We start from the raw sequence: 22,219 nt of genomic DNA, 5'->3' as shown, positions 1-22,219 counted from the left end.
TGGGAGCCTGGCTCTGCCAGCATGTCCAGCATGCCCATGTAGAACATTTGAATACATCTGGCATGGGGAGGGTGCTGTTGACAACATGGGCCAGATTGTTTTCAGACCCTGAAGTAAAAGTTGTGGGAAGTGGCAATTGGCTTTAATCCCAGCATTTGGGAGGCAGGGACAGGTAGATCCCTGCAAGTTCAAGGCCATCCTGGTCTACAGAGCAAGTGCCAGGACTATACAAAGAAGCCTTTTCAGACCGCCGCTCACCCCCCACCAAAAAGAAAAAGCTGTGAGCAAATACCGTTTCTATGGTATCAGGTGGGCCTAGGGGTATCACGGGTGCATTTCCTCAAGGAGGCATGTAGTGCAGTCTGGGCTCCTTGCCTCCACCTCCACCTTCCGCATCCCTTAGGGCAGGAGGAAACACAGGAGACCACAGTAGAACCTGTTTATCATCTATCCATGTGTGTGTGTGTATATATATATAGATATAGATATATTTATTTATTTGTGAAGGGTTAAAGGGGACTCTCACGTAAAAATCCAAAATACAATTTTATGAACAACCTGCAGGGTCCATCCAAGTGTGGCTGTGAAGCTCTCTCAGAGAGTAGACCTGGGGCCGGGGTAAAGGCAGCAGGTATGCAGCCCTCAGGGTCTTCCTCTTGACCTGAAGCCCCATCTGTGTTCCACTGGGGTTGTGGTGGCTTGATGCCCGACTGTCTTGTCTCCCCAGGACCAGCCACATCCTAGGTTGGGGACCAGCCACAATCCATCCTGACATCTCCTGACACTCCTCTAGGAGACAGTGGGGTCCTTGGCTTTGGGAGGTTCAGAGCCCGTCAGAAGAGAGATGGTGGGGTCATCTGTATAGTCGTCCCCCTCAGAGAAGTAGGAGCTTTCCCCCAGCTCAAAGAGCACAGGCAGTTCGCTGTTCCCCGTGTCCACAGCATCAGGGTCCAGCAGGAACAGGGGCTGAGCTGTGTAGTGCACCAGCTGTTTCCCTGTGGGGCATGGGTCAGAATGGTAGGGGCTGGCAAGTTGGAAGTGAGGGTTGGGAGTAGAACAGAAGCTTACTTAGCTCACCTAAGTCAGGGTTACTGTTCTCTGCCTCAATAGGCTTGGGGGGCTCTTGGGGAGACAGGAGCTCCTGAATCTGCAGGACAGAGAACACACAATGAGGGTTGTTGATGGCCCCCTCTGCCCCCCACCCTGCCCGCCTACGCACGCTGGCCAGGCTGCTGTCCAGGTCAGGCAGGCTCATGTCGGGCATGGTCACCGAGGGGCTGAAAAGCTGCAGGAGGAGGGAGGGAAGTGAGGGCTGGTTTGTGGGCAGGGTGGGGCAGGGAGGGTGGGGACAACCAGACTCACGTCCAGCAGGGCACTGGTGTCCACACTGAAGCCGTGGGTTGTCAGCATGCTCTGCAGGTTGTCCAGGCTGGAGTCCATGGCATCCAAGTGATCACTGAGCTCGTTCCTGGCCCAGGGCAAGTGGGCAGGTGAACTAGTGCCCCAGGCTCCCACCCAGCCGCACTCCTGCTGGAGAAGGGCTCCCCTTTGTTTACAGCCCCCCCAAGCAAGGTCCATCGGTATAGCCGGCATGGGCTGGGGGACAGTATGTTTGGACCGCTGGGAAGATGCTGGAAAGGACAGTATAAGCTGAGGGTGGGATATGGCATGGCAGGACATCCTAGGAGGCTCTGGTAACAACTAGGACTGGGACAAGAGGGTGGTGGAGAAACAGGACAACGGGCTTGGCTCTAGAATGGGCAGGAGGACAGGCAGATAGCTCAGGCTCAGCTAAGTCTTGCCACTGCACCAAGAAGACAGTAAGAGGAAACAGGGCTGAGCTTGGTATGGGTAGACCTGTACTCCCTTAGATCAGAAGGCCTTAGGCCAAGGGGATACCTGAGCCATGGGCAAGGCAGTTAAAAGGGCTGTAGGTGTCATGGGGCCTAACCTTCCCTGTTAAGAAGCTCATCATAGCAGCCTGTACTGGTGGCTGGGCCAGGCAGGAAACTTGTCCCTATAGCAGCTACTGGCTTGTGTAAAAGGGAATCAGTAGAGATGCAGAGCCCATGAGACCATCTCCTGGTGCTCTTCTCCAGGCAGGGCAAGTGCTATGCCCGGGTTGGGAACTGGTCCACGGCCGTGGGAGGGGCCCTGGCAGAGTCCTCCTCCCTCCCAAGTGGGGGTAGCGCTAACCCTGGCTGGACTCGGCCATGCAGAAAGGAAGAGGGGCAGGGGAAGAGGCGGGCAACCCCAGACATCTGTGGAGCGCGAGCCAAACTGCAAGATACAAAGACAAGAGCCCCCCCATTGCAGGTGGGGGGCGAGGGAATCCATGCCCACCCTCCTCATTTGCTCAGCCTCTGGGATGTGCCTTTGGGGTGGTCAAGGTTGGGCCCTGGCTTATCATTTCCTGTGTCAGGTCTAGGGAGAACAACGGATCCGAAGATCACACGGCTTGCCACAAGAGAAGGTGATGCCAGTAGTGAGGGGGGCCCAGGAGGCAGGGCACATTCCATTTCTAGTGACATGGTTGCTCTCCCTCCCCAACTTAAAGCTTACTCTCAGGTTAGGGGAACAGACCCAACCCATCACTCCCAGCAAACTGCACGGATTGTGCCTAAGACACAGATACCCTGTGTCCAGCCTGAAGAAATCTCATGCTGTGGGGTTGAGAGGCCACAGGGAGGCAGGGTGGGTACATCACTCACTTGTCTAGACAGGCTACGCTGAGGCACTTCTCAGGGGTAGAGGGGGGAGGAGGAGCAGGGGCATGGACTCCGGTTGTGCCCACAGAGGCTGTGTTTGAGGCAGCAGGGTTAGGTTCGCTCTCTCGAAGGATGGAGTCAATGAAGGCAGTTGGAGATAAAGGTGTATCCATGGAAGATGGACGCCCAGGGCTTGCCTCCAGTACCCGAGGGCTCCGAGGTGGGCTGGGGGGCTCTTCCTTGACACGGATCAGAGTGCTGCTGGACAGGGGCCTAAACATGTTAGATATCGGGAGACATATTAGAAGAAGCCTAAGTTAGCTCCTCCCACTTCCAGCTCTGCCCAGGGCCCATGAAGACTGGCCCACTAGGGTCAGAAGAGGTATAAGGGTGATGAAGCCCCACCTCTCATCAATGCTCCTGCCTGGGGATGCCAAAGGGCTGCTCGGAGTCAGCTCAGTGATATCAGAGATTATGGGTCCAGAGCTGGTGACAGCGTCAGAGGTGTAAAGGCTAGAGCTGCTGTAGGCTGGAGACGGAGCCTGCAATTAGAGACAAAGGCCACATGCAAGGCATACTTGTGGTAGCCTGGGCCACCCAGCACCCACGATACACTTACTAGAAGTCCCACAGAGTTTGGTGCTTACTGAGTATGGGCCAGGACCATGGACGTGCTCCAGGGAGTACTGCCGACCATACTTGGGCACAGAGTGTGCTGAGCTGCTGTCACTTAACATCAGAGGGCTGCAATGAAGAGACAGGTTAATTGCCTACACAGACCTTGCTGGTGCCCAGGATATACAACAAGCAGAGGACCAAGGCGCAGGGCCAGAGTGGACAGTGCAGGCATCCCCAGAGCCTCACATCTTTCTCTTCACCCCCAGGATCCGGTTCGACTGCACCAGTGAGATCAGGAACTGAATGAGCTGTGGGGCAGAGAGGATACAGTCACCCTGGCCCAGTCATGGAGGGGACCCACCTACCACCAGCCCTGCCCACCTTGTTGACAACTTTTTGCTGCTGGGCATGCTTCTGCCGCAGGCTGGCCACCTCCCGCCACAGGGCCTCGTTCTCGCTGCAACACAATGTTGGGCCACATATGAAGAGCCAGAGAGTCAGGGTGTTGACAGACTAGTGAGACAGGGCTAGACCAGATGAGGGCTCACTAGCACCACTGAGTCCTCAGCTCTGCCATACTTCAGGGGAGGACTCAAGTGTCAGCTGGGGGAAGGGGGCATGGACAGAGCCTGATGGTACACTGCAGGATCCTCGCTGAAAGGGGGCTGCAGGACTTGTCACATACTGACTAGACACACAGGACAGGGCTTTGGGAAAGACCCTAAACTGCCCTCAGTGTGGGGTAGAGGGCAGCTGAGAGCTGTGATGCCCTGTACTGCGTGATAGAGGAGGAGCAGGGGCCACTGGGAATGGAGAACAGGCCTGTTCTGCTCGGCTCTCGCCAGCCTGGTTTTAAGAGAGGCACACGCAAGGAGGGTCTGTGTGCTCAAATTCTAGAAATGTGGAGCCCAGCCAGGGAGTGAGAAGTGGGTGCAGTGAGGAGTTCCCAACCCTATTCTATGGAGATGAATAGGCCACGCAGTTTTTGCCATAAAAACAATGGAAGACAGGTCGGGGAGGGGGAGGGAAGCCACTGGTTCTGCAGGATAGAGACCCAAAGCAACCAGGCCACCCTCCTGAGTCTTGGGACCTACTGTTTCATGGCCAGGAGCTTGGAGTCCATACACTCCTGTTTCCCCTTCATCAGCTGCACATCCGTCAACAGCCTGGTGACACTGTCCTGGCGTATTTTTATGTCCTCACTCTTCAAGGTGGACACCTAAGGGTTGGGGCACACAAGAGTCTGAAGTGGCTCTGGAGTGTGGGTGGTTCTTGTGCTTCACCTGGAGATCCAAGCAGTGGGGAGGGTCTGGGAAAGACGGGTAGGGAAGGGAGGGGAAGGGAGGGTCAGAGAGATGAGTACAGGCTATGCTTTCAGGCTAGTGTTGCAGCACTACCTAGATACTACTCCCAGCCCATAGCCTGCAGGGAGAGCTGAGGGCAGGGAGGGGCTGTACTCAGGGCTGGTGACTCACGCTGGTCACTTTCCTCTTGATGTTCTCAAGGAGCTGTTCCTGGCCACGCAGGAAACATGGATGCTGGAACTCGGTGTCATCCCGCTCAGGCTTGACCAGGCCACCCTGCTCAATGTGGACTACTTTTCGGAAGCCATCTGTGCATATGGGGGTGGGGCAGTTCTGCTTGAGGGCCAGGGACCAGACCCCCAACAGCCTAGTCATAGCCTAGGGCAGGCAAGGGGCCTCCTGAACAACTATATGAAATCCTGGTCCATTCACCATCGCTAGTTAATCATGGTTTGGAAAGACCTTGTCTTTGCACAGCTTTCTCTATTGCAAATGGAAGTGTAGCTACTAGGGTAGAGTCTCATACTGTTTCTTCCTTGGGGAATTCAGGCTCACACCCACAAGGACCCTTTCTTAGTCAACCCAGGCTTCCATCTCTCAGCAATACGTTGGGGTCTGTTTCTCCACATCCCTGGGAAGGAGGCTACCATCCCACAAGAGGTACTTACACATGTTGAGCTGCCGCACGAAGCTGGCCATGTTGTTATGCTTGAAGTACTTGGGTAGCACCTCCTTGGCAAACTGGCCCTGGTCAAACACGTGGAAGCTGTTCCCACTCTGTAAGGAGATACATGGGCAAGTGATATATAGCAGCTGCCACTGTATTTCCACCAAGACCTGAAGAGCCTCTCCATCCTCCCTCCAGAGAGAATCAGGAGGTGAGTTCAATCTTAGGACTCTATGGCTGCCATCCAGGCCATGGAGCCTAGCTCTGAACAGTGAGGACCATGGAGCCAGAGACAGGATCCTACTCCCTGGCAGTTTTCAGTTGCTAACTTTATACTCATAGATCACCCACAGCATTCTGGTCATCTCTAGGGACTGAGTAGCATTTAGCTTTAATCAGCAAATTTTCCTTAAGAATAGCAAAGATCAGCTGGGTGTGGTGGTACACGTCTTTAATCTCTATACTTGGAAACAGAGGCAAGCAGCTGTGAGTTCCAGGCCAGCCTGATCTATAAATCAAGTTCTAGGACAGCCAGAGACACACAGAGAAACCCTGTCTTGAGAAATAAAATGGCCCCATAGGCTCACATATTTAAATGCTTAGTCACTAAGGAGTGGCAGTGGCCTTATTGGAGAAGATGTGCCACTGGGAGTGGGCTTGGAATTGTCAAAAGTCCATGCCAGTCTAGTCTCAGGATGTAGCTTTCAATTACTTTGGTACCATGAGAGCCATCATGTTTTCTGCCTTAATGATAATATAGCAGGTCTCTGAAAGTGTTAGGTAAGCCCCCAATTATATGTCTTCTCTTTTAAGAGTTGTGGTGTGGCAGCACTCGGGAGGCAGAGGCAGGCGGATCTCTGTGAGTTTGAGGCCAGGCTGGACCGACAGCCTCCAAAACAATACAGAGAAACCCTGTCTCGTAAAAACCAAAAGAGTTGTGGTGTGGGCAGGAGAAATGGCTCAGCGGTTAAGAGCACCCACCGGCTGATCTTCCAGAGGACCCGGACTCAATTCCCAGCACTCACATGGCAGCTCACAACTGTCTGTGACTTCAGTTCCAGAGGACCTCACATACACATAGGCCAAACACCAGTGCACATTAAGAAAAAAAAATTGTCATGGCCATGTTGTCTCTTCACAGCAACTGAACAACGAGTAGACAGAGTGAATAAAAGTGAACAGAGTTGTAGAGACCTACAAAGCTTAATGGGAGCTTCAGAAGATGAGAAAGGACAAATGGCTATACTTATGAAAAATAATCAGGAACATACCAAATCTGATGTAATATCCAAGACACTGAATGAATTTCAAACAAAAACTAAAAGGGATTCATACACGGTCACGTCATAACCCAAGAAAGGGCCTTGCAAGTACCCAGGTCAGACACATCAGCACAGATGGTGGATGCCTACCCCTCAAGAGGAGAGGAAGCCCCACTTCTGGGCCAGGAGTGTGGAGCTCTGGGGAAGTGCTTCCTCTCCAGTGACACACACAAAGCTTGTTTAGATCATTTAATGTCTCTGAAATTGTTCTCATGCATCAAACAAATAAGAATGACCAATGAAACCACTAAAATCCAATGGGTCAGTCAGTAAGCACTTGTGGCATGAACTAGTCTCTCCCTGTCACTAAGCTCCCATTATCAGATGCTGCACCCTGGAAAGTGTGGCTAAGTTGTGGGAACCCGTCTTCTCAGTTCTGTCAAGGTTTAAGGACACTGGAAAGATGTGTATTCTCCAACTGTACATTCCTACTTGGAATGGTCCTCCCCCTCACCCACAGTGCTCCCAGACAGAGACTAATCCCAGGGGCAGAGAAAAGCAGAGTCTGCATGTTGAGAGTGTTCAGCTGGGACTTACAGTAGCCATTGCCTAGTCACGTGTCCTGAGGGTTTGCCCCCAGGAGACAATGCATAAGGGAAGTGCTCTAGCTCCTTTAGGTCCAGCAGCATTGGAAAGCTCAAGCCCCAGGGTGTACTGACAATAGGGGAGCAGAGCTCCAGGCCAGCCTGCCCAGATGGGAAAGGAAGCTGAAGAGAGCTCCTTGGGACTAGAACAAATGGAAGACTGATGCGACTCTGCTCTAGCTCAATGAACCCACCGAAATACTGCAAGCAAAAGCAGCCTGACTATCTTATTGCGGTCTCAAATATAACTGGTCTGACTGCCCAACAATCTATGTCCCCAGGCATTGTATGAAGAACAACAGCAAAACCAGGCAGTAATTGCTGGTGCTTCAATGCTGGAGGTGACAACTGTGAGGCATTAGTGTCATCAAGGAGAAGCAGTCTTTCTGACAAAGTCTGGCCAAGTTACAAGCCAGCTCAACAGCTCGATGACTCAGCTACCAAGTTCTGCAATACACTAATGATGACAAAAACAAAACAAAACCATCGCAAAACCTACAGAAACTGAAGTATGACTCATACATGGTGGACAAGGAGGAGCAACAGAAACTGCCCAAGGAGGACATGACCATAAATTTAACAAAAAGTATAATGTCGTAAATATGCTCAGGGGATGGAGAGATGGCTCAGCAGTTAAGAACAGTTGCTGCTTTCACAGAGAACATGGATTTCGTTCCTACAGAGCAGCTTACATGTCTGTATCTCCAGTTCCAGGGGACCTGGCACCCTCTTCTGGCTTGCACAGGCACCAGGCATACATGCAGTGCATTTTCATATATGCAGGTAAAAGTCATACACATAAAATAAGAATAGATGAATACAATTAGAGAAATAAGGAAATAATGTTTGAAGAAGCAAAGGAAGGAGCATTAAGCAGATAATTACCAATGGGAAATGTCCTAAAGACATGAAAAGAGCCGGGCGTTGGTGGCGCACACCTTTAATCCCAGCACTCGGGAGGCAAAGGCAGGCGGATCTCTGAGTTCAAGGCCAGCCTGGTCTATAGAGTGAGTGTCAGGACAGCCTCCAAAACAATACAGAGAAACCCTGTCTCGGAAACCCCCCAAAAAAAAGAGAAAAAAAAAAAGACATGAAAAGATAACAAGCACACAGTAGATTTGAGTGCAGGAGTTAAAAAAAAAGCAGGAAACCAGATGAAAGAAAATAGAGAAAAGATAACGACCGGACTGGAAATAGCCATCCCTCCCTTTTTCTGTGTATCCTTAGCTGTCCTGGAACTCACAGAGATCCGCCTGCCTCTGCCTCATCTCAAGTGCTGAGATTAAAGGCGTGCGCTACCACTTTCTGGCAGGAACTTATTTCTGAAAAGAGTCCCCATCTATGGATTCTACCAACAGTAAACTTAAGGTACTAAACAATCTTATCTCAGTACTTCACATGTATAGGCTTTGTTTTGCCATTATTAACTAAGCAAGTCAGCATAAGGTATCTATATAGCATTTATGTCATAAAGTTATACATTATCCAGAAATAATTTAAAATGGGAAAATGTGTACAGGTTACATGAAAATACTACTGTAGGATACCAATGAGGACTGTATTTAATATTTAATTTGTTTTTGTTGTTTTGTTTTCTGAGACAGTGTTTCTCTGACCTCTGAGATCCCAAGCACTGGGGTTAAATTAAAGGCATGTGTCACCAGGCCTGTACTACAAGTGGCACAAGAGAAATAAGCCACACATATAGGCAGGCTCATCAGAACAACTGTCAGTTGAAACCAACAGTTTTATGGATATAGAGGACAATGCTTCTTTCTTTCCTTTATTATGTAGACAGTGTTCTGCCTGCAAGCACACCTGCACTTCAAGCCAGAAGAGGGCACCAGATCCCATTACAGATGGCTGTGAGTCACCACGTGGTTGCTGGGCATTGAACTCAGGACTTCTGGAAAAGCAGCCAGTGCTCTTAACCTGTGAGCCATCTCTCCAGCCCTCCTTCCTTCCTCCTCCATTTATTTATTTATTTATTTATTTATTTATTTATTTATTTATTTATTTATTTATTTGTCTGTTTTTGAGACAGGGTTTCTTTGTGTGGCTCTGGCTATCCTATAGACCAGCCTGGCCTCAAACTTAGAGATTCACCTGCCTCTGCCTCCTCTCCATCCCTCCAAGTGCTGGCATTAAGGAATCTGGGATGCCATTCTGGCTGCAAAACTTTTTTCTTTTTTGAGACAGGGTTTCTCTGTGGTCCTGACTGTCCTGAAACACACTGTAGATAGACCAGGCGAGCCTTGACTCACAAAGATCCGCCTGCCTCTGCTTTCCAAGTGCTGAGATTAAAGGTGTGCACCACCACCCAGATGCAAAACAATTCTTTACAGACCTTGAAAAGCCAATACTCAATTTCATATGGAAAAACAAAAACCAGGATAGCTAAAATAATCCTGAACAATAAAAGAACTGTAGTAAAGCTTGAAATCAAGAATGATAAGATCCTTATTTATCACCTTTCACAAAACTCAAGTCCACGTGGATCAAAGACCTCAACATAAAACCAGATACACAACCTGACAGAAGAGAAAGTGGAGAGTAACCTTGAAAGCATTGGCATAGGAGACAACTTCCTGAAGAGAACACCAATAGCACAGGTACTAAGACTGACAATTGATAACTGGGACCTCATGAAACTGAAAAGTTTGTGTAAGACAAAGAACATCATCAAGAGGACAAAAGGGGCCGGGTGGTGGTGGCACACGCCTTTAATCCCAGCACTCAGGAGGCAGAGGCAGGCGGATCTCTGTGAGTTCGAGACCAGCCTGGACTACCAAGCAAGTTCCAGGACAGCCTCCAAAGCCACAGAGAAACCCTGTCTCGAAAAACCAAAACCAAAACTAAATAATCCAATTAAAAAATGGGGTGCAGCTCTAAACAGAAATTCTCAACAGAAGAACCTCAAATGGCTGAGAATCACTTAAAGAAGTGTTCAATACCTTAGCCATCAGAGAAATGAAAATCAAAACTGTGAGATTTCCACCTTACACCTGTCAGAATGGCTAAGATCAATGACGCAGGTGACAGCACATGCTGGTAAGGATACGGAGCGAGGGGAACACTCCTCCATTGCTGGTGGGTGTTCAAACTTGTACAGCCACTTTGGAAATTAATGTGGCGGTTTCTCAGAAAATTGGGAATCCATCTACCTCAAGACCCAGCTATACCACTCTTGGGCATATTTCCAAAAGACGTTCCAACTTACCATGAGGACAGAAACTGCAGACAACCTAGATGTCCCTCAACCCAAGAACAGATAAAGAAAATGTGGTGTATTGACATAATGGAGTATTACTCAGCTGTTAGGAGGGGTCAGGTGGGGGAGGGAGGAGAGGGGGAAGGGATTACATGGAGAGACAACTGGAATAGGGGAGCATTTAGGATGTGCAGCGGAAACCTCCTGGAACCTATGAGAGTCTTCACCAATTCCACATCCAAGACAGGGCTACCACCCAAAACACATAAAGGACTCAAAAAACTAGGCATCAAAAACAAACAATCCAATTTAAAAAATGGAGTACAGCTCTAAACAGAGAATTCTCAACAGAAGAATCTCAAATGGCTGAGAATCATTTAAGAAATGAGGATATGGAGCCTGAACTGGCTATATCCTGTAACCAGGCAAGGCTCCTAGTAGTGGGACTAGAACACCAACCCAGGCACAAAACCTTTGACCCATACTTGTCCTGCCTGCAAGTTGTGGCTCAAAGCACATGGGAGTGGCCAACCAATGACCGGTGTAACTTGAGGCCCAAGTCATGAGAGGGAGCCCATGCCGATCCTATCAGGATGGTCAGCATCCAGAAGCTGGATAGTTAGAGACCTAGGGTAGAACCGGACACGACTGACAGCCCCCTCTGCTCCCCACAAAAGAGTCAATGATTTTTTTTTTCTCTAAGACAGGGTTTTGCTTTGGAGCCTGTCCTGGCACTGTCTCTGTAGACCAGGCTAGTCGCAAACTCAGAGAGATCCTGCCACTGTCTCCCGAGTGCTGGGATTAAAGGTGGACGCCACCAACACCAAGCTAAACCAATGATTCTTAATGATACTCTGCTATACTAAGAGATCAGTGCCTAGCCCAATTGTTACCTGAGAGGCTTTCTCCATCAGCTGATGGGAGCAGATGTAGACACCCACACCCAAACATTAGGTGGAGCCTGGGGAAGCCCTTGGAAGAGGAGGAGGAAGGACTGCAGGAGTCAGAGGGATAGAGAAGTGCTAGGTCCTCTGTATACATGGACACATGCTGTGGCTGTCTTGCTTGGGTTGGTGGGACTCCTAACAGTGGGATAGGGGTGTCTCTGACTCTCGCCTGCTCTTGGGAGCCCTTTTCTCCTACAGGTTGTCTTGTCCAGCCTTGGTGTGAGGGTTTGTGTCTAGTCTTACAATCTTTTATGCCATGTTTGGTTGACATCACTGGAAGGCCTGCTCTTTTTTTTGAAGGGCAACAGAGGAGGAGTGGACCTGGGGGAGAGAGGAGGTGGGGGGGCTGGGAGGAGTGGAGGGAGGGGAGGCTGCAGTTGGGATGTATTGTATGAGATAATAAAAAGAAAAAAGGAAAAAAAAAGCACAAATAGAAAAGTTACTGAGCTAGGTGGTGGTACTGCACATCTTTAATCCCAGCCTTCGGGGGGGGGGCAGATGCAGGAGGATTTCAGGCCAGCCTGGTCTACAGAGGGACTTCCAGGACAGCCAGGGCTGATGGGGGATGTGTTTCTTTTATCGGTTGATGAGTAAAACACTGTTTGACCAATAGAGAAGGAGGTGGGGCTAGGAGATGAGGAGGATGCCGGGGAGAGAGGCAGAGATGCAATGCGAGGAGACATCACGTAGCTGCTAAAGGAGTAACAGGTCCTGGCATTCTCTGGTAAGCCAAGAGCATGTGGAAATACATAGATTTATAGAAATGGGTTAATAATTAAGACAGCTGGCAAATTAGGAGCCCTAGCCATTGGCCAACAGTTTCATTTGAGGCTGACAAGGGTGGTGGGACCTGGTGGGACAAGGAACTCCAGCAACGCAGGGCTACACAGAGAAACCCTGTCTTGGAAAAACAAAAAACAAAACAAAGCAAAAAAGCTCTGAAACTGCTAAAGGAGAACAAAGCACTGCACTTGTGGATATAGAGGCGTAGGCAAGGACTTCCTGAATGAAGAATCCAGAGGCTCAAGAGATATAGCTAATAATTGACAAGAAGACCTCCTGGAATTAAAAAGTTCTACACAACTGTCAAACGAGTAAAGCAGCAGCCCACAGAAGTGAAACCCTTAGCCAGCTGTCCATCTGACAAATGAGTCTGTGATACTACCCAGTCAGACACTATCTCAAAAACCAAGAGAGCAAAACAAAACAAAACAAAACAAACCCTTCATGGCTGAAGATACCACATACTTTGGTTACAAGACATAGAAAAATCAAGCTGGAACTGATCTAGAAACTTCTTCCTGCTGGCTAGCTTTCATGCCTCAGAGGGCTATGAAGGCTGCTTGGAGAGGAAAGTCATAGGTGGTTAACTGCATGTTACAAACCTGACTTGCTCAGCTAGAACTGTTCAATGGTACAGCAGTGACCATGAATACGTAGGGTAAGCAACCCCTTTGAATTTGAGGCCCACTCCATGAATTTATGCCTGATACTGTAACCTGGTTAAAAGTCCATGGCTAAGGATTTTAGAGCCCTTAGGGGAATCTACTACTGATGTTTGCAAATTAGACATGTTGTCAAATTAATTGCCTTCCAAATACTTATGTTCATACCCATAGATTAGTGCTGTTCTCAACCTTGGCTAAAGGAATGTTTTTTTTCAGTGGGCAGTAGTTAAGACGTTGGACTCATAACCAATCCAAGTGCTGAAAAGTGGTTGTTCAGTGTCCATCCCCAAATGGGACATCTACACTGCTCTATTCCATCCCAAGGCTCAGGGAACATCACAGGCGAATAGCTGAAAGATGTAGGAGCTGAAGGATGGAGAGCACTGTAAACCTTGACTTCCAGCCATGACTAGGCCACGGCACCAATAAACTCATGGCAGCTGTGGTGACCTGCAATCAGCAGAGAGTACTAGCATAAGGCTGGGAAGCTGCTGGTAGTTAATGACTGCTGGGGGAGGAGGACAGCCATTCTTCTTTAGGGGTGTAGCCAATGCTAAGTTACTCATAATCCAATAAATAACCTCACATCCATGCACATGCAAGCAATACTAATCGAACTCAGTGGGTTGTAATAGAAAAATAAATGAAAGGAAAGGAACCTGCTGGGAAGAAGGGTTCCAGAGGGAGTAGGAGGGGGACAAGAGAAGGATAAGGGATTTAAAAAAGGGAGATGCATTCAAGCCCTAACCCCCATACTTCAGAATGTAACTGCACTTGTAAATAGGGTTGTTGCAATGCAATCAGACAGTGTGAGGTCATGTTGGAGTAGAGTGAACCCCTAATTTGAACGGATTAATGCCCTTACAAGAAGACAGCCAAATAACGTTAGTCACACAGGGGAATGTCAGGTAATGACAAAGACAGAGTGGCGTCATGCAGCTATAAACGAAGGAATACCACAGAATAACAGCAACAGCCACAAGAGAGGAAAGCAGGGAAGGTGCCCTCCCAGAGGCTGTAGAGGAAGCAGAGCTTTCTGAGCATCTCTGGGCTGAATGGAGGTCTCTCTGGGTGGCATCTGCTACCCATCCCCAAGGCTCGGAGTGCATCCTATCTCCACCCGAGGACGGAGCTCTTGCCTGCTCACAATGCACCAACGACTTGCTTATGTTTTCTGACACTACTGAATGTATTTCAACAAAGAGAAAAAAAAAATATTGTGTGCGTGTGTCTATGTGTGTGTTTCAGTGCAGAAACCGATTCGAGATCCACTGGAGTTGGGAGTTACAGGTGGTTGTCAGCTGCCCTGACACGGGAACTGGGAGTTGAACTTGGGTACTCTGTAAGACCAGGAAGCATGTAACTGCTGAGCTATCTCTCCACTCCTGTCACAGTTCAACAATAATTCATTGTTCATATACAAATATATAATTCACTTCTGGCCTGGCAGTGGTGGCGTATGCCTGTAATCCCAGCACTTCAGAGGCAGAGGCAGGTGGATCTCTGTGAGTTTGAGACCAGCCTGGTCTACAGAGAAACCCTGTCTTGAAAAACCAAAAACAACAACAAAAAAATCACTTCTGTGTATTGACCCTGGATCTTGTGATCTCGCCAACTATTCTGTAGACTCAGGATTTTTCTAAGTAAATTATCCTGCTGCTATCCTTGAATAACGAGTTTTAATTCTTCCATTTGTGTTTTTATTAAGGTTTATATTTATTTGCTACACTGTACTGACCGGAACATACACTGTTAAGCGGAAATGGCAAAGCAGAGAACTTATCTTCTCCTCCAATCTTGGGAAAGTGTTCAGTCTTCACAATCAAGCACACAAAATCAGTGCAGAGGAATGTCCCTGCTATTCCCAGTTTGCTGAGTTTTCAAGAAGTAGGCGTTGAATTTTGTAACGTGCTTTTTGCTTGTTATTTTTTTTTATGTTGATGTGGTACAATCACTGAGTTAGTACATGGGACTATACTTGCACTTTAGGAGCTATTCTGGTTTGTGCCTCAGTTTCTGACAAGTTCTCCACCATCGTTACTTCTTGCTCTTCATGCAACACCCCCCCCCCAGAAAAACAAGAAGTGTATTTCACGCTGACTTCTAACTTGCTATATAGGTAACAATGGCCTTGAACCTCTAATCCTCCTGCCTGTACCTCTTATGCGACAGCTGTCTTCATGATCTGCAGACAGTTTCCAGTAGAGTAGATCGTCTCTTTCCCCATGTAGATGTAAACGTTTTTATGTTTTTGCCTGAGTGGGTGCACGTGTACCACACGAGTGCTGGGTTCCCACAAAGGTCACAAGAACTGGGTGCCCTGGAACAGGAGCTGTGTGAGCCAGGGACAGAAGCTGTGTCCTCTGCAAAAGCAGCTATCTCTCCAGCCTTTATTTTATTTTTAAAACATTTACTTAGGCAGGGCGGTGGTGGCGCACGCCTTTAATCCCAGCACTCGAGAGGCAGAGGCAGGTGGATCTCTGTGAGTTCGAGACCAGCCTGGTCTACAGAGCGAGTTCCAGGACAGCCTCCAAAACAATACAGAGAAACCCTGTCTCGAAAAAACAAAAAACAAAAATCAAAACATTTACTTTATGTGTATGGATGTCTTACCAGACTGTATTCTGTGCACCATGAGTCTGCCTGGTGCCTGTGGGTCAGAATGCCGTGCTGGGTTCCCTGGAACTGGAGTTACAGATGATTAGGAACCAGTACTCCTAGGCAATTCAGGGGGCTGAGCACCTCTTCTCTCACAGCCTGTGAGGTTAGCCTCGTCCTCCTGCTAGAATTTGAGAAAATCCTTAAGCCAGAGGCAGGCCCTAGCCTAGCCACTGTAGTCCAAATAGTTATTTCTTCCCACTAGAGTGGAATATCCACAGGCCCTAGACTCTGGCTTTCCCTTTATATATACCTCTTCTTTCCCAAATGATCTGTTCTCAGGCCAGATACACTTTCGTGGCCCATCAGTGATGAACTATTTTCTGGGAGGCCTTTTAGAACAGGGTATCTAAGGAGGCCTGCAGTGGCCTCTGGACCCTGGATCTCTCCATCTTCTCTACCTGCTTTACCTCCCATGCAGGAAGAAACACAGGTCACAGCACAGAACCTATCAGTTGATAGATCTCTGCTGGTTCCTTCTCTGTGGACAGGTAAGGAGGGACTCTCAGGTGCAAATCCAAAATAACATTCTGATTACGAGCCAACAGTGCTGGTCACAGAAAAGTGGTGGGAATCCAACTAAGAAAGCTAGTGAACAGTAGAGGCTCATAATCCTAGCTACTTGAGATCGAGACAGGAGGACTACAAATTCAAGGTCAGTCTGGTCAATTTAGTGAGACCCATCTTTAAAAAAGTAAAAGTAGCCGAGCATTGGTGGTGCACGCCTTTAATCCCAGCACTCGGGAGGCAGAGGCAGGTGGATCTCTGTGAGTTCGAGGCCAGCCTGGTCTACAGAGCGAGTTCCAGGACAGCCTCCAAAACAATACAGAGAAACCCTGTCTCAAAACAAAACAAAAAAACCAAAAAAGTAAAAATATAGCTGGTGAGATAGCTCAGCAGATAAAGGCACTTGCTACCAAGACTGAAGAGCTGAGTTTGATCCCTGCAACCTACTTGGTGGTTGTCATTCCAGATACACATGTGCACTATGGAATGTGCACACACATACACATACAATAATAAATCCTGGAGAGATGACTGAGCTAGTAAAGTGCTTGCTGTGCAAGCGTGAGAACTTAAAATTCTTAACTCTAGCTCCCAGGTGCTGGAGAGATGGTTCAGCAGTAAAGAACACCTGATGATCTTGCAGAAGACTCAAGTTCAGTTCCCAGATATACTTGGTGGTTAATAATCGCCTGCAATTCTAGTTCCACAGGACCTTTTGGCCTCTTCTGGCCACCATAGTTACTGCATGCTAGCAAAATACCCATACACATAAAATAAATATATTTTTTGGGTGGGCAGAAGGTCCCTTCTGTGGGACCCTGGCTGTCCTGGAACTCATTTTGTAGAACAGGCTGGCCTCAAACTCACAGAGAGCCTCCCAAGTGCTAGAATTAAAGGCATGTGCCACCATGCCCAGCAATAAATCTTGGAGAAGAAAAAAGAGGCCAGGTGTGGTACACACATCTTTAATTCCAGCATTCAAGAGGCAGAGGCAAGAGGGACCCTGTTTATATGATCCTAGCATGCACATAAATGTGAGCACAATGATCCTAGCATGCTCATAAATGTGAGCACAATGATCCTAGCACTGAAGAGGCAGAGGCAGGAGGATCCGGAGCTCGTGGCCAGGCAGACCATCCCACTGAGTGCGCTTTAGGCAAGTGAAAAAACTTGCCTCAGGAAACCAGATGAAGGGGGTGGAGAAAAGACTCAGTGGTTAGGAGCATTGGCTGCTCTTCCAGAGGACCTGGCCTTGATTGCTAGCACCCACATGGCAGCTCATCACCATCTGTAACTCCAGTTCCAAAGAATCTGACCTTTGGCCTCTGCAAGAACTGGATATACACACGGTACACAGAAATACATTCAGGCAAAACACAAATATACATAAAATAAAATAACCCAAGGTGGAGAGTGACTGATGAAGATACCCAACATGGAACTCTCTTGTTTGCTTTTCTGTTTTCAAGAGAGGGTACTCTATGGCTTTGGAGGCTGTCCTGGAACTCGCTGTGTAAACCAGGCTGGTCTCGAACTCACATGGATCCGCCTGCCTCTGCCCCCTGAGTGCTGGGATTAAAGGTGTGCACCATCACCGCCCAGCCCCAACATGGAACTCTTAAGTCTAGACATCTTTACACACTCTCTCTCCCCCTCACACACACTCATGTACACTCACTCACACACACTCATGTACACACACACACACACACACACCCCAGACCTCCAGTCCCAGAGCTAGTTGAATCTCCCCTTTCAGAATACACACTGTAAACACAGCCTATCCATCTGGGAGTGTTACTCTACTACCAAGCTCATTGCCTTCAACTATTCCCTTCCCAATCCCATCTTACTAGCCATTCCTCCTTTGTTCCTAGAGAGGCCACGGTCAGCTTGTGTTATCCCCATGCCAAGCATCGTGGCTGAGCATGGCCGCTCCACATTTCTGTAGTGTGCAGACATGACCTATACCCACAGTGACCCCATGAGCCTAGAACCATAACCACCCTTTGTCCCTGGAAGGCTGGGGACAGGTAGGTCATAGGTGGACCAGCAGCTTGTCCACAGAGCCTCAAGTGGCCAGTTTGTCAGGATATGGGGTCCTGGGTCCAGACTTCAGCCTGCCCCAGCAGTGGGACCTTGTCAGCAAGTTTCTTCTCTCAGCCCACTCCTTTCCTTTCAGCTGTCTCCAGGTGTCATTGCCAACCCATTTGCAACAGGCCTTGGCCACTGGAACAGCCTGGAAAGCATTTCATCCATTGACCGGGAACTGAGTCCTGAAGGCCCAGGCAAGGTCAGCATCAAAGTGGCTGTTTGAGCATTGGTATTCAAGAGCCCTGGGACTGGCTCTGAGCTCCTAGTTCTTGACCATGTCTGCTCTGCTTACAGGAGAAAGAGCTGACCAGTCAAGCTCCACCCTGGGAGCCTGAGTCTACAGAGACTCTGGTAAGTCCCACACAGACCCTGCTCTGAGCCTGGGTAGCCTCCCCTGACACATGCATGTGCCCGCGCACCCCCACCCCCAAGGAGTACATGGCGTCTGATAAAGACAGGTGTTGAGTTTGGAGGGTTTTTATTGTTGTTTTGAAACAGGGTTTCTCTGTGGCTTTGGAGGCTGTCCTGGAACTCACTCTGTAGACCAGGCTGGTCTCAACTCACAGAGATCCATCTGCCTCTGCCTTCCTGAGTGCTGGGATTAAAGGTGTGCGCCAGCACTGTCTTGTGTTTTGTTTTTAAGTTCTACATCAAGCTTTCTGCCTCAGTTTTCTATCTATAAAATGCAAACTTGTCACCTACTTGTTTAGTTGTGGACACACCAGAACGGCACACAAGAAACTCAAGTTGATCTATGACAGAAGCGCTGGGTGCAAACTGCTGTGCCATGCACTGCTTGAAAGTCCTCACTGGAGCACCAGAGCCTGCCCCTGGCATACACAACCTCTGACATTTCAGCTGGCTGCCAGGTCTCTATGGGTGGGGCTTCTGGGCCTGTTAGTTCCTGCTGTCTGTCTGAGAATGAACTCACCTGCTTGTCAGGGCTCAGGTAGCAGGAGTGGCCATGCCTATCCTAGGAGTTCTGGAATAAACCATGGCCAAGAACTCTGCTTTAAGATGCTTCAGTGATCCCATGCAGAGTACTGAGGCAGATGGGTGCCCTTCCCTGAACTAGTGCATAGATTACTGTATCTCCAACAGCCTATCCTGGGACCCAGCTCCTCCCGTGGCTGTTTGAGCACTGGTATTCAAGAGCCCTTGGTTGGTGGTTCTAGCTTCTTCAATTACAAGGGTCCCCCAGAAGCTCCACCCACAGTCCTGCCTGTTCTCAAAGAGAAAAGAACCACATCATTACTGCTGGGATTAGAACAAGACCAGAGAGGCACCTAGCAACAAAATTTAAGATCTTCATTGTTCAGCTTATCAAAGTTGGTGGTGGTGCACTCGGGAGGCAGAGGTAGGTGGATCTCTGTGAGTTTGGGGTCAGTTCCTGGACAGCCAGGCAGAGAGAGAGAGGGAGGGAGAGAGGGAGGGAGGGAGGGAGGGAGGGAGGGAGGGAGGGAGGGAGGGAGGGAGGTTTCATTACATTTTTGAGCCTGAGTGCCTCCCTGAAGTCTGGGCTGGGACCTGAAGCCTGTTTCCCCCAGCACTTGTTTGGCACAAATCATGTGGCCTTCTTCCCATTCTCAAGCTCCTCAGGTAGCTCCTGGGCTATATGGCAAGCAGGGCCCAAATTAGATTCTAGTAGGACACCAACTCTTGGGCTGGTTAGTAGGTCAGAACATGTTCAGGAGCTGAGGGGATGGGTAGGTGGGATAGAGGGCTGGCTGCACAAGCATGGGTGTCTGGGTTTGGATTTCCTAAGCACCCATGCAAAGCTGGGTGTGGCTGTGTGAGCCTGTAAGCCCAGTGCTGGGTGGGGTAGAAAGAGAAGGATTGTTGAGGCTTGCTGACTAGCCAACCAAGCTCCAGGTTCAGTGAGAGAAGCTGTCTTAAGGGAACAAGGCAGAGAATGTTAAGAGAGGACCTTGGATGTCCTCCTCTGACCTTTATATATGTGGTCTTCCTGGGACCCTAAATTTCTCAAGGCTGTTGTGTTCTCTGGGATCTGTATGGGGAAACCCCTGGATCTCCTGAGGTCCCTGTTTTGGTGGAGCAGCTGTAACTGAATGAGGGCCAGGGATGGGAAATCAAACACAACAGAGCTGGGGAAAGGTAGCCCCAGCTCTGTGTCCAAGTGGTAGGGATGAACAGGTAGACCTAGCAAGGCTCAGTTGAGAATTTTGGGGGCTAGACAGGCTTTCCCAAGTATCCAGCCTCCCTGATCCCTCCAGGAGGACGTGTCTGGGAACGGTGAGAAAATTTATATCTGGAAGCCACTCAGAACAAGAGTGTGGACCCAAAGTCTCCAGGGAATACTGTCAAGAGGCTACCAAGCCAGTATAAGTGCCCCCACAGGACATGGAGCAGGGGCATCACTTCTATCTGTGGGCCAGAGGCCCACTCCAAGCAGCTCTGCCGCCCTTGTCTGGCCCACTTCTAAGCCAGAGCTTGGTTGCTATACTCATGGTCACGCCAGCTCCCACTGCCATGTGTCATAGCAGCGAGAGCACACTGCTGCTCTGTACAGACTGCCTGCCCGCACCTCCCAACATGCCAGCAAGGCTCACAGGTGTGCGGCTGTGGCTGGAGGGAGGTCCCAGGGCAGAGCAGATCCATCTTCACACAGAGGCCCCATCAGAACATCCTGTCCTAGAAGAATATTCACTGGCACCTCACCCACGTTTGTACCAATCTATAAGCAGAAACAGCAGGTAGATTACCAGACAGGTTAAGCTCAGACTATTCCTGAGAATACTTGGTCTCCCCACTGGACCTACGTAAGAAAGCTCCCTTTCAGTTAGACAACGCAGAGGTGGAATGTTGGGGAAAGGCAGAAATGTGGATCTTTTTCTCTGCCCAAGAGCATGAGGTCTAGGAGAGGTGGTGAACCGAAGACGGGTTTCATGTAAACATGCTGCTCCCTTCCAGGACTAGGTGAGAGAAAGACCCACGGAGAGCCAGTGAGGTAATCAAAGACTCTCTAGTGAAAGGTGAAGCTGCGTGGTTTCTAGTCTAGGCAGAGCAGAGTTTAAACAAACAGGCAACTGGAGGCAGAAGCTTTGGCCTCTACCTTCCACCCTGGCTTTGCCATTCTTGCATAGTGTGCAGGAGGGAGTGCTCAGCAGAGCCTGACATGCCGCCAGATCTGGCTTGGAGGAGATCACGTAGTTGGCACCTAGCCCTCTCCATCCCTCCCAAGGCTCCCTCTAAATCAGGATGGCCATCATTTGTTAGCTCTGAGCTCTAGCCCTCACACCCGAGATGTGGACAGCAAACTCTACTTTCCAACTTGACACAAACGCAGGCCTATCTCTGTAAGCCAGAGCTGCTGGTCCAGCAGGGTCTGCGGTGTACACAGCCTGCTGCCAGGCAACAGAAGAGGGCTCGACGCCGCCCTAGCAGGGCCAGAAAAAACGCTCTGGTGTCTGAGAACTATCACGGAAGGGCTTGGGCTTCCCGTCGTCCTCTAGGCCCTCCACTTAACTCTGAACGGTTGTGCACAAGCAGAAAGGCAGACGGACTCTGAGAGTCAAAGAGCCTGAACTGGCAGCCCCGACACTATCGACACTATCGTCCCGGTGAAACTTGGGACGCTGGTCCCCGGCCTACTCTCCGCCGAGCGGCTCTGGGGGCGGGGTTCACTTCCTCCCCAGACAGCGGCGTTGTCCCTCCAGGATGCCTGGACCCGGGCAAGCCCGGCCACCCGCAGGCCTCTTCTCCTTAGTAGGTCCCCTCCCGGAAGAGGACCCTCTCTGGAAGGCCGCTCGGGCCCATGCCAGCTCCTACCGGGCTCCAGCAGATGAGCGCGTCGGTGTCCGGGTCGCTCACGAGGGTCCACAGCTTGGTTAGGAAGGCCGGGACGTTGCTGGGCCCCGCTGCACCGGGGCCCACAGCTAGATCCATCTCGGAAGAAGCGGGTGGAGGCTGGGATGGCGTTCTAGAAGAGTGGCTGAGGGCTGAGCTAGTGTCGTCGCTGCCCCTGCTGTCCGCGCCGCTCGGCCGCCCGCTGCGCACACACAGCAAGGCCTCGCATGGCCGCAGCCATCTTGCGACCGGCGCGCTCTCGCTAGGGCCGGACCCGTAGCCCGTGTGCGCAGGCGCTGCGACCTGCCCCGCCCACGCCACTGGCCCTGCCCGCCGCTCTCTAC

The 22,219-nt window shown here is 49.8% G+C and overlaps 1 protein-coding gene and 1 long non-coding RNA gene across 10 annotated transcripts; one reads left to right on the top strand and one right to left on the bottom strand.

Moving 5' to 3' along the window:
• Positions 1-474: 474 nt before the first annotated feature.
• Hsf1 (heat shock transcription factor 1) lies at positions 475-22,156 on the bottom strand. Of its 9 annotated transcripts, none has more exons than XM_040736353.1 (15): positions 21,858-22,156; positions 15,423-15,494; positions 5,299-5,407; positions 4,802-4,938; positions 4,421-4,545; positions 3,708-3,783; positions 3,573-3,634; positions 3,356-3,452; positions 3,114-3,250; positions 2,712-2,966; positions 2,197-2,280; positions 1,363-1,468; positions 1,220-1,285; positions 1,078-1,147; positions 475-995 (listed from the first exon to the last, which is right to left on the bottom strand). In XM_040736353.1, exons 1-15 carry the CDS (start codon positions 21,972-21,974, stop codon positions 790-792), a joined length of 1,719 nt encoding a protein of 572 aa, XP_040592287.1. In that variant the 5' UTR covers positions 21,975-22,156; the 3' UTR covers positions 475-789. The 9 variants fall into 9 exon arrangements, with proteins under 9 accessions (XP_040592287.1, XP_040592286.1, XP_040592288.1 ...); XM_040736352.1 differs by having other exon boundaries at positions 2,712-2,981; positions 21,858-22,155; XM_040736354.1 differs by lacking the exon at positions 1,220-1,285 and having other exon boundaries at positions 2,712-2,981; positions 21,858-22,155.
• Positions 5,384-8,582, top strand: LOC121136245. Its single transcript, XR_005873384.1, has 2 exons — positions 5,384-5,508; positions 7,485-8,582. It is a non-coding gene; the product is annotated as an uncharacterized LOC121136245 (long non-coding RNA).
• Positions 22,157-22,219: the final 63 nt, after the last annotated feature.

Source organism: Mesocricetus auratus, unplaced genomic scaffold, assembly GCF_017639785.1.
Source record: "Mesocricetus auratus isolate SY011 unplaced genomic scaffold, BCM_Maur_2.0 Super-Scaffold_100055, whole genome shotgun sequence".
NCBI classification, from domain to species: Eukaryota; Metazoa; Chordata; class Mammalia; order Rodentia; family Cricetidae; genus Mesocricetus; species Mesocricetus auratus.
This window is presented reverse-complemented; position numbering and strand designations above follow the sequence as displayed.